At 42.0% G+C, this 14692-nt stretch overlaps 1 protein-coding gene across 1 annotated transcript in view; it reads right to left on the reverse strand.

The window, feature by feature from the left end:
• The window catches only part of ERC2 (ELKS/RAB6-interacting/CAST family member 2), a 940128-nt gene that overhangs the window by 198360 nt on the left and 727076 nt on the right, over positions 1–14692 (reverse strand). Inside the window, exon 15 of the mRNA XM_061195441.1 lies at positions 1659–1793. Coding sequence (XP_061051424.1) covers positions 1659–1793 — 135 coding nt within the window. The remainder of the gene's footprint in view (positions 1–1658; positions 1794–14692) is intronic.

Raw genomic sequence — 14692 nt, forward strand, 5'->3', positions numbered from 1 at the left:
GTGTCTCCGTGATGAAACAAGACGGTTATCTCAGCAGGTGCTTGTGCAAACCACTTCCCCAATTTGCCTCCAAACCTTCTTTCCGTCCCTATAGTGCTCTCTGTTCCTGTTTCTCTGGGGAAAATTCCAGGGTGGCCTTCTAGCACCCATAAAGCCTTACACTTACACCTCATGGCAGAAGGTCAAGGAGCAAAGGGCAGGGATCAAGAGTGAGAATGAATTAGTTAGCAGGATGCCAGGTATACTAGGGCAGGTGAGTGTGGGGAGGTGGTGGTGGCTGTGAGGAATGAGAACTGAATAAATAAAACCAAATCAGACCCAAACCACAGACATACGAGATAATGACATAAAGTTAATCTCTCTCTCCATTTTGCTGATCTCCAAACTGAGAACCATTTTTGAGAGCTAATGACATAAACCGGTGCCTTTCTGCTCTTGGCTTCAGAAACTAAGATGTCCTGTGTGGACATCTTCTCCAGGGTTGAGGTCTCCGAGGGCAAATGTTTCCCAGTACAAGGATAGGGCCAAGCTGGGGGCGAGGAGCCCTCCGATTGGAGCTACCTCACTGCACAGCTCCAGGGGGTATATTTTATGTTGTGTACTATATAAATGGTGCCCCCTGGAGTTGTACTACTGGGAAAACACCTTGGAGACTTGGAATCTTAACTTCTCCTATGGGATGGAGTGACATGAGGTAAAAAGGAAACAGAGCCACCTGAAAAAAAAATTTTAGGAGTACAATAAGCACCCCTTCCTCCAACAAACAGGTAAACCCCTCCTCACACAGGTAATTCAAATAAACCCTTCCCTCACATATTTAGAAATATAGAACAAAGGCATTCACATTTACCCAGATGATTCCATTCTATTACCTATGACCCCATCCCTCTTAAAATTTATTGTGTAAGTTAAACTACTTTAAAAAAAAGGTCATAGTACAATAAAGGAGGAATTACTGTCAATATGGACTATATTATCCTGCTAGTTTGCATTTAATTTCATAATTTCCACAAAATTTACCTTCAAGAGTTTTAATGCTAAACATAAATAGTTTTTGCATGTGGTGGGTGAATGTGAATATCGTTGACAACCACAAGAGGGCTGTGTTTTTGTCAATCCATCTCTTCACTTCTTTACTTAGTTAAGGGAGAAGATAGGGTCCAAATCAAATACACTGGACCCCTTGACTTCACTGGCTAAAATGCAAGCAAAACTGATTTCTTTTCATGTTGTTTTACCCCACTTTTAATTGGCATCATTAAGGAATTTTCTAGGACTGTCCTCACCAAACTCAAGGCTTCTCTGATTGCCAAGCTCATGGAAACAAAGTGCTTTCTCTTAAAACTCTGAAAGAGACATTCCAAAGTAAGCCACCATTAGATACTGAGCCAGCAACAGACTACATATCTATGAAAGAAGAAAGGAGAGGAGGAAAGAAAATGCATAACATAAACAAGAACAGACAAAACCTTAAAGAGGAAGGAGAAAGGAAAACATTTAGATTCCTTGAGTGATGGAAATAAATACCAAAGCTATTAGTTTCAGTTCAAAGAACGTATCACTTTTTGCTGTTTATTATTTCTTGAGGATTATTTATTTTATCTTAAAATATCCAAAGGGTAAAAGGGGTCTTGGAGGTAAGCGGCAATGAAACTGACCTGGTCAGGAGAGGGCCTGTGATTGGAATGTTGCGACCTCCCAGGAGATCGGTGGTGGTGGTGATGGTGGTGGTGGTGGTAGTGGTGGTGGTCCTCATCATAGTTGTCCGCCATCAGCTTCATTCTGTTCTGGGTCTGCACAGAACAAAAACCAGGGAAGATTCCATCAGGAGCTAGAACACCAGCCAAAGAGACTCAGGGCATAATTACAGCACCTATAGGGCTCCCTTTGTTCCTTTTTTAGGAACAGTTCTCATTTTTAGGTACACTGAAACTTAACAAAGAATGCACCATGCCATGAGCTTTGGCGAAAGAGGTTTTGTCACATCCTTGAAGCCACTATGTTGCTGGATCTCCATTCAGAGATATAAGTGTACTTCCCCCACGAGATTTAAAAGGCAATAAATGGACACATACTAAAGTGCTTTGTTTTATGTTATCAAGCGATCACAGAGATCTGGAGTAAGCCTGCAATCACATACTGTCAATGGTCACATCCTACACTCTAGAGCAAGCAAGAGAGGGAAGCCCTGGATGACAAGATGGAAAAGGCCTGGATGGAGACAGAGAACTACAGACAAACAGTGGCCTTGCAAGACAAGGCAGAGAAATCCACTTAAAAGCTGCCAAATGCAAAAATACTGATGGGGATGGTTTGTTACCATGATGACTTCTAGGGAAAGGGCACTCTATGGACATTTTAACTGATATTGTTCTTGGAAGAAATTAAGCAAAAAAAAGCGAAGTTGATGGAGAAGAGCTTTACTCCCTGTTATGTTTGTCACATGAGACAACTAGGTGTCATAGTTAGACCCCAAGGGCTATAGAATTGTACTGTTTTATTACGTGGGGCAAGAAAGAGACCAACGATCAATCGACCTAACAGGGTCACAGAATCTAGAAAACTGCCTAAAGACCATGGAAAAAGGCAGATAAAAATATCCAGCTCAGAAAGCCAGGAAATGTAGAGACGACAAGTGCGGGTTTGGAGATGAGGCCATCTGGGGTCAAGTGTTGCCCCACCTCTTTGCTGGTTATGTGGTCTCCTGAGAGTTAACTATTTCTAGGCCCCAGTTTCCTCAACTTCAAAATGGGAGCAATAGTACCCCCTTCCCTGGGGTTGTTCTAAGGAGAAAATGATACGATGGACTTCAAGTCAGTCCAGGATCTGGCACATAATGGGCTTGAAATAAAAGTCATGCTACTATTACTATTATTGTTGCCGTTGTTTACTGGAAGACACTTCTCCTTCTTAATACATGTTGTTGCCTTTGCCTGTGACACCTCCTCCAGCCACCTTCCCTTGCCTCTAACTTCTGCGTCTGGCCTTTTCCTGACCCCACCCTTGAGAGCAGGTGACGTGTGCCTCCTGCTTACCACCCCTCTCCAACCACCGATTTATCTGTCCATTTGTCAGTAAACTTGAGGCTGCTTCTTTCATCTGCCTCTCTCCAGAATCTAACACAGGGCCAAGCAGATGTAGATAACATTATGCATGCTGTTGCAAACAGTGACTGAAAGAAAGAAGGGGCCATAATTTTGAGGGATGCTGCCATTCTAGAGGTGGGCTGCATGACTGTCCTTAGCCAGGGAAGGTCACTAAGAGTTGAGGACATCTCATGAGTTGCCATAACAATACCACTGGTGGCTCATGACACCAAGCCATCAGCACTTTAAGAGAGCTGGAAGTCAGAGGCTGGCAGAGCCTCCAGCCAGTTGGAATTTTACTATGTAATATAAATAATACTCTGATAATAATTCTGGACCTAGCAGTCTACTCTTATAGTATTTTTCATGTATGATCTAACTTAACCTCAAAACTTTCCTGGGAGGAATTATTACTATCTTCATTTATAGCTAGGAAATCAAGGCATAGATTTCAGCCCCCAGAGTCTCTTTCTTGACATAGAACATGGAGATTTTCCGGGCCTTCCAATTCTCAATCGCTAGGCTTTTCTCTTAGCCGTGTTGCTAGCAAAAAAGGCAAACAGCCAAACAGGTAGAAATAGCCTTCTCATAAATGCTTCAGTTCTGTTAAGTTTTGGAAACACCTCACATCGCAATTCTATGTGACAGAGGATGTCTCATGATTTACTCACTCCATTTTTTTAAAATGTGTACGGTATTTGAAAGGCCCCAGAGTGGACGTAAAAACATGCGTGTGTATGGATAAAAACAATAAAAGTAGAGGGAAAGAGCCACCTAAAAATCTAATTAAAAAATCTCAGGCAACCTTTGGCAGCTGATAGCATTTCCATCCTTCACTTGTCCACTTAAAGTGTCAGAAGACCCAATGGACAAGTTACATCTTGTGAGAAAGAGCAGGTCAGTGGAGCTGTTGCCGACCAAGTGCTGAGATTCCCCTAACCGGGAATCTCTTGTACACGAGATTGTGAAATTCAGCATTTACACCTAAAATTCCAGTAGTGTCAGGAGCCTATACTTTTGAACTCATGAACTAATAAATCTGGAATTGTTTCCTCTAATAGAATTCTGAAAGTCTGAAGGGAGCTGTAAGATCTGCTATGGTCAAGAAGGAAGGGACTCGCCCAAGAATGAATGATGAAGCCTAAATGAACAAATAATAACTCTGCTATTGTAAACATCATAATGCCCTTATCCTTTGGGGAAGCTCCTGTGATTTTATGAGATTATTTTCTTACCAGCGACAAGCTTAAAGTTCCCTACCTTTGAACTGTATCCCATAAAAGAATGTACAAGCTAAACAAGATGCTATATGCAGTCCTAAATGTGTCTGCTGAAATGAGGTGTTGGAGAATAGGCATGTCATGGGATAAAGACTGTAAATGAATGATGTCATCTTTCCAATTTGGTGCTGAAATATAAATAAACCACGTTGTTCATATGAATACCAGATCTGGGGGAAATGTACACAGAGCAATTGTGAGCGGAAGAGGCTTCTTTTGATTAGTCTGGGCTGGAAGAGAAGAGTGTGAAATGGAGATGAAAAATGAGAGTTTAGCCTGATATTTTAGACCATTTTTATTTATCTTGCTTGTAGCACGTCCCCTAAACTATGACCAACTTCTTACAGGCTGGTTGCTAGTTTTCCCTTCCGTAGAAAAGTTTGGTCAATCCTGCCCATTTAATTGTCAAATTGGAAATGGATCTCTTAAAAAATTTTTTCAATCTACACTACCTATCCTCATCTCCACCCAATTATATTCATTTCCTAACACACCAAGAATGGTCTAGAAGGATAGGAAGCCATGAATAACATTCCCTAAGGGTGGATGGAAGAAAAACTGCAGAAAATTTTAAGAAGGATTGGAACAAGGATACTATTTGCTCAAATATTTCCAGACACGTTTACCAGGTGATGGTTCACATCCCTGTAGCCATCAGATAGATATACAAGGTGCCCACCACAAAGCCTTAGACAGCAAATCCTCTGGGCAGTCATAACTGAAATCCCAGGAAAGCTAATATAGAGTTGGAACTAGATAGCTTTCCACAGCTCTGCACTTGGCAACTCATGGCCTCATTTAGTAATTCACTGAAGCCCATTTTTATTTCCTTTTCAGAGTTTACCAAACTGCTGACCTGACACGTTCACCTTTGGCTAACTGTGTTATATTGGTTTTACTGTATTATGTCATGACTGCTGAGACAAATCTCATCAGATTTCATTTTCTACTTCCTCTTTCTTCCAGGCGCCACCTTATTTCTCTGGGGCAATAGGTTCCTAGCAGTTCTCCTGCTACACTCTTGCCTCGCATTGAACACAATCTGTAGTCAAGAGTGACATCAGACCTCTGTTACTACCTGGCTTTAGATTCCTCAGAGGCTCCCCACTGCCCTCAGGAAAGAGCCCCATCTCCTCCATAGCTTATGAAGCTCTTGTGAGGTAACTGCTGTTCTCCTCTCGGCCGCCTATCCTCCCCTCCCTGCCCTGGGACAGGCTGATCTCTGGTCCTGTCATGTCTTTTATCCTCTCCCCCTTTACCTGGGTTATACTCATTAGTTCTTCTGGTCTTAGCTTCAACACCATCACCTCCAGAACCACTTTCCGTAAGTCCACCTCAGAAGGGATTAAGTGCCCCTCTACTGCCTCTCTCAGAATTCTGTACCTACCCCCACCCGCTTCCATCATAGCACTTATGTCAATGAATGGTAAATAGTCACGTGCTTTCTGGGCTTTCTCCGCCACTAGGTTGAAATTCTCTTGAGGGAAGCACTAGGTGTGAATTACCCTTGGACTCACCACCTAGCACAGAGTCTGGTATATAAGTAGCAAGTAAATGTGTGTGGAATAAATGTGTAAATGTACGAAGGAAAGAACAGGTCACTTCTGAACGGATGAAAGGAAAAAATACACAATTAGCATCTATGATGAGCCAGGTGAGTATGTAACTCTTCATGTGATAGTTTAACCTTCCCTATTGTGCATTTGTTTTTGGTTGCTGTTGTTCTTGGGAGTGAGAGAGCAGGATAAATGTATAGTTTCGGAGCTGTTACAAAAGTCAAATTGTTCTTGTTTGAGAAATATTCTGTTCTTGAATAAAATGGACCTACTGAAATACTCCCTGTCTTTGGGTACTTACATCATTAAGAATAAAGAGTGTGGGAGTGTTATGGGGTTCATTTCCTTCCTATCTTCTAGCGTTTGGAAGAGCAGGAATCTTTAGAATACTTTCATTAGCACCAAAAGTCAACCGTGGAAAACTGAAACTGTATCCATTACCTAAAATCCCTGATGAACACCATCTGTGAAAAGGTGTCATACACTCCATCTCTCTTGACATTTCTGAAGAGTTTATCCAAGGAGCTCTTGAAACAAAATGAAAATCCTTGATTGACTAGTAATAGACTCAATACCTTAATAGCAATATGTAGCTATAAAAGTGTAACATTAAAGCTGCCTTTAAAAATATTTTAGCAAGGTGGCAATAATGAACTATGCTTTGATCAGTCATCTGGATCAAGTTAACAATAAAACCTTCATGACTATGGTTTAAATAAGAAAAAATATATAATAAGATTTGTTGCTATGGGATATGGAGATAATACCATACAATAGCAATTACACTTTCTTCTCTCAGGTTTTCTTTCTCCCTCTTTCCTGCCAGGGAAATCCGAAATAGTCCAGAACTCTTCTTCTGGTCGTGTTTTTGTGAAGTTAGAGCAAGGTCAACAGTTCTTGTCTCTGAGCTAAAGATGAAAAAACCAGACAACAACTGAACAGTGAAAAGGGAAGGGATTTCCTGAACATCCACCAGGCCCACACGGCAATGAATCATAATTGAGTGGGGTCTGGGTTCCAGTGGTTGGGTCACTCTTGCAGGACAAAATGAAGCAGGAGGGTGAAGAAACTATTAGGGGAATATGCTGCATTAGGGACCCTTCTGGGAGTAAGTAAGAATCACCGGAGGGACACCTTCTACTGTGGACATTGCACAGAAATTCATTCAACACTTACCAAACTCCTGCAACCATAAAGACTAGAACAATTATGTGCCAGGCTAAGTGTCTGAGTAGAATGCATTCATTGAATCCTGAGATAGCTATTCTTACGAGCTGTCTTTTACAGATGAGGAAACCAAGCCCATGATCACTCAGCTGGTGAGTAGAGGAACAGGACTTAAACCCAGGTTTCTGACTCCAGAGTCCTACGGTAGTGTATGAAGGGTAAGGTCACAGGCCAGATGCATGCAACAAAGCAAAGATAAATATATGAGGAATTAGAGGATGGACTATAACACAATATGAGAAGAAAAACAAGGAGAAAGGCTTGGTTTACATGAGTGTCTGGAGGCAGGGGAAATCCCCTCTAGCTAAGGGCTGTGACATCAACAAGGCTCCATGGGTCAGATGTCCCTTGAGCCAAGATTTGAAAGTTGGTGTGGACATGGGTATAAGGAAGAGTGGACTGGGGAGATTCCATGGTAAACTCACTCTCTAATCACCATGAGAGGAAAAATAGGTCGATGAGGGGAATTGGAACCCAAAACATGACGTGTGTGTGTGTGTGTGTGTGTGTGTGTGTGTGTGTTGGGGTGGTGTTTTCCTCATTCCTTTATTGGATGTAGGGAGAGCAGGAAAAATATTTGAGATGATAATTCCTATCTTATTTCTCAGAACTTATCCACTTGGGGCATTCTGGGAAGAATTTAAGAAGAGCCATAGCCATATGCCCACACATGTCAAACTATGACATCTCTGGGAAAATGGGCCAGGCTCTGGACATCTACGTATTTACAAATATCCATACAATCTACTGCTGCAGCATCAGTCCTGCCTTGAAAACTGCTCTGACCTCCTCCGACTCATTCAGCTCATCAGTCCTTCCTGCCATCCATCTGCAGCCAAACAGGACATTGATGAGACTCTCCCTCCCAACTTTGCTGAAGCTGTTTTTCCTTAGTCCTTATTTATAGACAGAAAATTAGTAGTCACCATGGACGGTTTGGCTGCTATTTTTGTACCTACTCATTAAGTACCCTTATTTTATTTTATTTTTAATTGTTATAGGGAAGTCAGTGCCCCTCCCATACCCTCTTGTTCCACCCTGGAGGTCACTTGTAGACTGAATGGGCAGTCCTGGATGTGCTGCTATCTTCCCACCTCAAGCCCCTGTACCTCTCTCTGCATGAGGTCTTCCTCTGGTCAGGTTTCGCCAGGGAACAGGGCAGACAGAAGAGTTGGGCAGTTCATGCCCTTAGAAAAACCCTCAATCTATGAGGGAGGGAGGTGATGGATAAATAACCAGTACCCCAGTCCCTTAGTGGGACCATACTATGGTGTGTTCCAGAATCTCTCAGTAGGTCCCCAGCAGGGTGCAGCCCTGGTTGACTACATTGGGAAACCACCCATTAATACATCTTTATCTGCCTCTCACTTCCCTGTATCACGTCTCAATTTTCTCACCATGCTTCTTGGGATCACCTCCCAAATAAACTACCTGCACCAAATCCCTGTCTCTGTGTCTGTTTTTGTGGGAATCTCAGCAAAAGTCTAAGATCTGCACAGGACTAACATTTCTGTGACTACCAGGCCTTTTCATGGACAGCTCTGAGATTTCTCATTACCTAGGGAGATAGATCTCTCACCTTTCTTAGGCAAGTAACAGAGGCCTAGCACTAACACTGTTTCTGCCAAATATTCACTCTGTGACTCAAACTGAATCACTCTTCCATGAGCCTCAGTTCCTGTATCTATAAAATGGGCAAGAGAGGAAAGAATGTTTTAGCATGAACCAAACTCCACATGAATAGATGATCTGTTCTTTTTCCTTATTGCACTTTTTTTGTAGTTTTTCTTTTCTTTTCCCTTCTAAAAGCAAGGGAGGGAGATCATTCTGATAAAGTACTTCCTGCTGTCACCTTAGGAACCTGAGGAATTCCCCAAAGGGTTATGGGCAGCAATTATAGCTGAGAATATCACCACCTCTGTTCTGCTATCACCCAATGCAGCCCATGGGGGCAGAATTATTTATAGAGAAAGAGTTCTATGTACTTTTCTAATGATGTAGAGATTAGTGTCCTTAATAGTAGCAGAAAGAAGGCTGGCACTGTGAGACAGAGCCTCCCGTGAATATCAGTGATAATAACTAGGCTTTCCTAGCCCTTGCTGTGTGCCAAGCACAGCACTTTGCTGTTGTCATCTCTTCTAGTCAGTCACACCAATGCTCTGATGTAGGCTGCCGGGGGAGGGTCATATTCAAAATCTTCAATGGCTGCTATCACAGGGGCAGAAGCCCATAAGAACCAAGAGCAACTCAAATGCATATGACCTTACTATCAGCCCTACTAGAGGCTGCTATTATCCCCACTTTACAGATAAAGAAACTGAGGCTTACCAGTATGACAGCTCTATTTGCCTTCTTTGCAACAATATTGTGAGCTGAGATCGTGGGATAAGTTTGAGAAAAATGCCTTTGTAATGCATGGGTAAAAAGGGAAAGTCAAAGTAAAATAAATAATAGCAGTGGTAGTATTTAGAAAGAAAGAAAGAAACTGAGAAAGACTAAGAAACTTACCCAAGATCATACAAATGATAGATTTGGGATTATGATGCCAGAGCTTCCTAAGTAACCACTCTACCCTACTGCTCAGATTCATAAAGACTGACCCCTTTATTATAAAAATTAAGATTGAGTTGGAAATGGGCTCTGACTCACTGGACATTGACCCCAATCAGAGCTGATGAGAGAAGCAGCTCATTTTTTTTTTTTTTTTAAAGTTCTCTGTGAAAAGGATGAAACTCAGACACATTATAAAATCTTGATCGAGCCCCAAGGGAGTCCATATTACTGACCAAGCCCTAATATAAATTCAAAAGTCATTATCCACAATCCACACTAATTTTTAATGCTTTAACCAATACGATGGTTTCAAACCTAGGCTAACACATTAGCAACTGCAGACAACCAAGAAATTTCTAACATCCTGAGCACTGTTGGAGGTGGTGGGGGTCTTGCAGAAAGGGAAGGCCCTAGAAGTTTCCACCACAAAGTTACTTAGTTTAGCGCAGGTCTGTTTAATTAAGTAGTGGACAGCACATGCTATACTTAGCTTTTAAACACTTGTAAAGTCCTCTTCATTCATTTATCTTACTTGTCACTGACAAGCTCTTCAAGGACTGTAACAGTATGCAGAGCATGAAGAGCCTGGGTAAACAAGGCATATTTTATGTTGAGTCTAAACTGTTTCAACTCAGAGAGTCAATAGAGGGTCTCTGAAAAAACCCCAGACTCTCCTACTAACTAAGGACATATTCTGTGCATGGTCTGTTATGAGTTTCTTTAGAAAGTGAGCTTCAAAATCAAATCCCAATTTTTTAACTAAAAAGAAAAAAAAAAGAAAGAAAAAAAGGGAGGCTGGGAAAAAAGGAAGGAAGGAAGGGAGGGAGGGAGGGAAGAAGGAAGGAAGAAAGGAAGAAAAAAAAGAAAAGAAAGGAGGAAAGAAAAACGAGAAGGCTGTGTGCAGACATTAGAATTCAGACTCTAAAACTGTGCTGAAAGGAAACCATAAACAAGATGAAAAGACAACCCTCAGAATGGGAGAAAATATTTGCAAACGAAGCAACTGACAAAGGATTAATCTCCAAAATTTACAAGCAGCTGATGCAGCTCAGTATCAAAAACACAAACAGCCCAATCCAAAAATGGGCAGAAGACAGAAAGAGACATTTCTCCAAACAAGATATACAGATTGTCAACAAACACATGAAAGGATGCTCAACATCACTAATCATTAGAGAAATGCAAATCAAAACTACAATGAGGTATCACCTCACACCAGTCAGAATGGCCATCATCAAAAAATCTACAAACAATAAATGCTGGAGAGGGTGTGGAGAAAAGGGAACCCTCTTGCACTGTTGGTGGGAATGTAAATTGGTACAGCCACTATAGAGAACAGTATGGAGGTTCCTTAAAAAACTCAAAACAGAACTACCATATGACCCAGCAATCCTACTACTGGGCATATACCCTGAGAAAACCATAATTCAAAAAGAGTCATGTATCACAATGTTCATTGCAGCTCTATTTACAATAGCCAGGACATGGAAGCAACCTAAGTGTCCATCGACAGATGAACGGATAAAGAAGATGTGGCACATAGATATACAATGGAATATTACTGAGACATAAAAAGAAACGAAATTGAGTTATTTGTGGTGAGGTGGGTGGACCTAGAGTCTGTCATACAGAGTGAAGTAAGTCAGAAAGAGAAAAACAAATACCATATGCTAACACATATATATGGAATCTAAAAAGAATGGTTCTGATGAACCTAGGGGCAGGACAGGAATAAAGATGCAGATGTAGAGAATGGACTTGAGGACACGGGGAGGGGGAAGGGTAAGCTGGGACGAAGTGAGAGAGTGGCATGGACTTATATATACTACCAAATGTAAAGTAGATAGCTAGTGGGAAGCAGCCGCATAGCACAGGGAGATCAGCTCGGTGCTTTGTGACCACCTAGAGGGGTGGGATAAGGAGGGTGGGAGGGAGATGCAAGAGGGAGGGGATATGGGGACATACATATGCATATAGCTGATTCACTTTGTTATACAGCAGAAACTGACACAACACTGTAAAGCAATTATACTCCAATAAAGATATTAAAAAAAAAAAAAAAAAAAAACCCAGAGAGCTGAACTGACCAGAACCCAATACTTCTGAATCAAGACCCAGTGAAATTTTATATGTAATACTGCACTTATAGTTGATTAAATATGTTTGACATAGAAAAAAAAATAAAAATAAAAAAATTAAACTGTGCTGACAAGGGAAGTAAAGGTCTTCATTTAATTCATACATCCAACAAATATTCATTATCACTGGCCTAGGCAGAACTGGCATCACCAAATCATCGCCTCAACTAATGAATTTTAGAAACTGTCTTAGGGTATGGCCTAACAGAACTGGCCCACAGACTGGAAACTGACAGCTCGAATGACTACTCTGAGGGCAACGTGAAGGTTGAGCAACCCAGCAGTGCTTCAGGAAGGGACAGAGAGTCTTACACAGGGAGGGCTAAGAAAAGAAGAGTCCGCACACCTGGAGATATGCAAGATGATTCACAGGGAGTAAGTGGGGTTTTTCATAGTTATGCGTTTGCTATAAAAGGTATTTGAATAAATGATAACAACCACATCCAACAGAGAATTCACAGAAATTATGTCATAGGACATGGAAAACCTTGTGAAGGCGGTTTTCAAAATGACAGAAACTTCAGACACCCTCATCAGCAGGAAAGAACAAAGCAACTGAGAATGAGTTGGGTTACAGAGAGCAGACGCTAGAAATTCAGAGCCGCCCAGAGAGAGCAGATGCATCCTGAAGAACTGTGAGAGTACAGAAGGACGTTCTCCTACAGGGGCTTTTGAGCTCAGCGCAGAAATGGGAGCAAATGCAGTCCTGGCCGGCTCCAGTTCCGAAGCTGAGTGGAAGGGCACAAACCCAAGACCTCCTCTGCACCTCACCCCCTTCAAAACAAAACAAATGACAACAAAGCGGGTAGAGAAGGGAGGGTGTGAGCAATGCAAAACATGTGGTGGGGCTGCTGGCCAGTGCTGAACACAGAGAGAACCCCAGGGAGAGGGCTGGTGAGACGGCCAAGAGGGGTTTGGCAGGGCAGAGGGGGTCTGGCAGCCGGAGGGTGAGAGGAAGACAGAGGGAGAGACAGCTAGGGCTTTGGACAGGGAACAAACCCCTCTCCCCAGCTGGTCTCACACTTGGGTAAAACAACTGGAGAAAATGTAAACATGCTCATTAGTAGTTTTCCAATCAGTTGAAAAACAAATGGGAAGAGAGAAACGGCAGTGGAGTGTCCCAAATACCAAATCTATGAAACATTCCCTCTGGCGTTTATCTTCTCATTGGGCTGCTTGCTGTGCTGTCCTCCCTCCGTTTGGATTTCAGTACCCTTACTAGCTTTATATGGGATACTCTGAATTTACCCTAACTAGGACCAATTTAGTTCTACGTGGAAGGAGAGTCTGAGTCACATGTTCCACTCTGGCTAGGTCTCCACAGACCCTCCCAGAGACACACAAACAACACAGGCATGTCATTCGCAGGTCCCCTCACATCCTCCTCCAGGCTGATATTCCCCCAGCACACAAGAATGAAAACTCATTTAAAACCATCACCTCTTCTCCTATGAAATCTTACCCCCAAAGAAGAGGCAAAGTGGAACTTCTGGGTTTTTGGATCTGGAAGCAAGCCAGTTTCCAGAAAGGATGAAATTACATTCTAATTTCATCTGGAAATGCCTAGGGTGTTGACTCATGTTGTCTTTTGGTGTGTGTGTGTGTGTGTGTGTGTGTGTGTGTGTGTGTGTGTGTTCCCAACACATCAAATTAATTCATCAAAATATATTTTGACAGACTCTAGGTCCATCCACCTCACTACAAATAACTCAATTTCATTTCTTTTTACGGCTAATATTCCATTGTATATATGTGCCACATCTCTATCCATTCATCTGTCGATGGACATTTAGGTTAGAGTCTGTCATACAGAGTGAAGTAAGTCAGAAAGAGAAAAACAAATACTGTATGCTAACGCATATATATGGAATCTAAAAAAAAAAAAATGGTACTGCTGAACCTAGTGGCAGGGCAGGAGTAAACATGCAGACGTACAGAATGGACTTGAGGACACAGTGGGGAGGGGAGGGGGAAGCTGGGGCGAAGTGAGAGTGGCATCGACATATATACACTACCAAATATAAAATAGATAGCTAGTGGGAAGCAGCCGCATAGCACAGGGAGATCAGCTCGGTGCTTTGTGACCACCTAGAGGGGTGGGATAGGGAGGGTGGGAGGGAGGCTCAAGAGGGAAGGCATATGGAGATATATGTATATGTATAGTTGATTCACTTTGTTATACAGCAGAAACTAACACACTATTGTGAAGCAATTATACTCCAATACAGATCTATTTAAAAAAAAAAAGAATACATTTTGAAAATCAATTTCTCTTAGTTATCTGTTTAAGGTTGACTCCAAAAAGCCTGGTCTTCCATGACCCTGGAGTTGAAATAGCATAACTACAGAAAATCCAAATTATTTAAACTTGAATCTAAACAAAAACAGATATTAAAGTACTACGTAACTAAAGTTTCTTCAAAGCACTACGTGGACGTGGGTAACTGGAAAGTTGAGATTTCAGCAGCTATCTCAAATCTCTCTCCTACAAATGAGGAGTTGCCAGAATAATCCAGATTCATGTAAAGTTAGGCTAGACCACACCTTAAATCAGTGGCTCCAAGTTCACTATTTTACAGAAGGGGAGAATGAGTCTCCAGGAGGTTGAACATTAGTCAATCACAAACCCAGGAGAAAGCCCCAGAATACTTGACTGCTGACCCCAGGCCCTTCCCCTGCCCCTGGCTGCCTTCCCATTTGATTTGCACGTGTAGACAAGTCCACCGTGCCCATGACCAGGAATACCACAGGCCCATCTCATGTCTTTCATTTTGCATTCCAAAGTACTATGGTATTAATTTCCATTCTTGCAGTCTGAACAGCATCAAACACCTTATCACTTTGGTCTCAAT

The sequence above is a fragment of the Eubalaena glacialis genome, chromosome 7 (genome assembly GCF_028564815.1).
Source record: "Eubalaena glacialis isolate mEubGla1 chromosome 7, mEubGla1.1.hap2.+ XY, whole genome shotgun sequence".
NCBI classification, from domain to species: Eukaryota; Metazoa; Chordata; class Mammalia; order Artiodactyla; family Balaenidae; genus Eubalaena; species Eubalaena glacialis.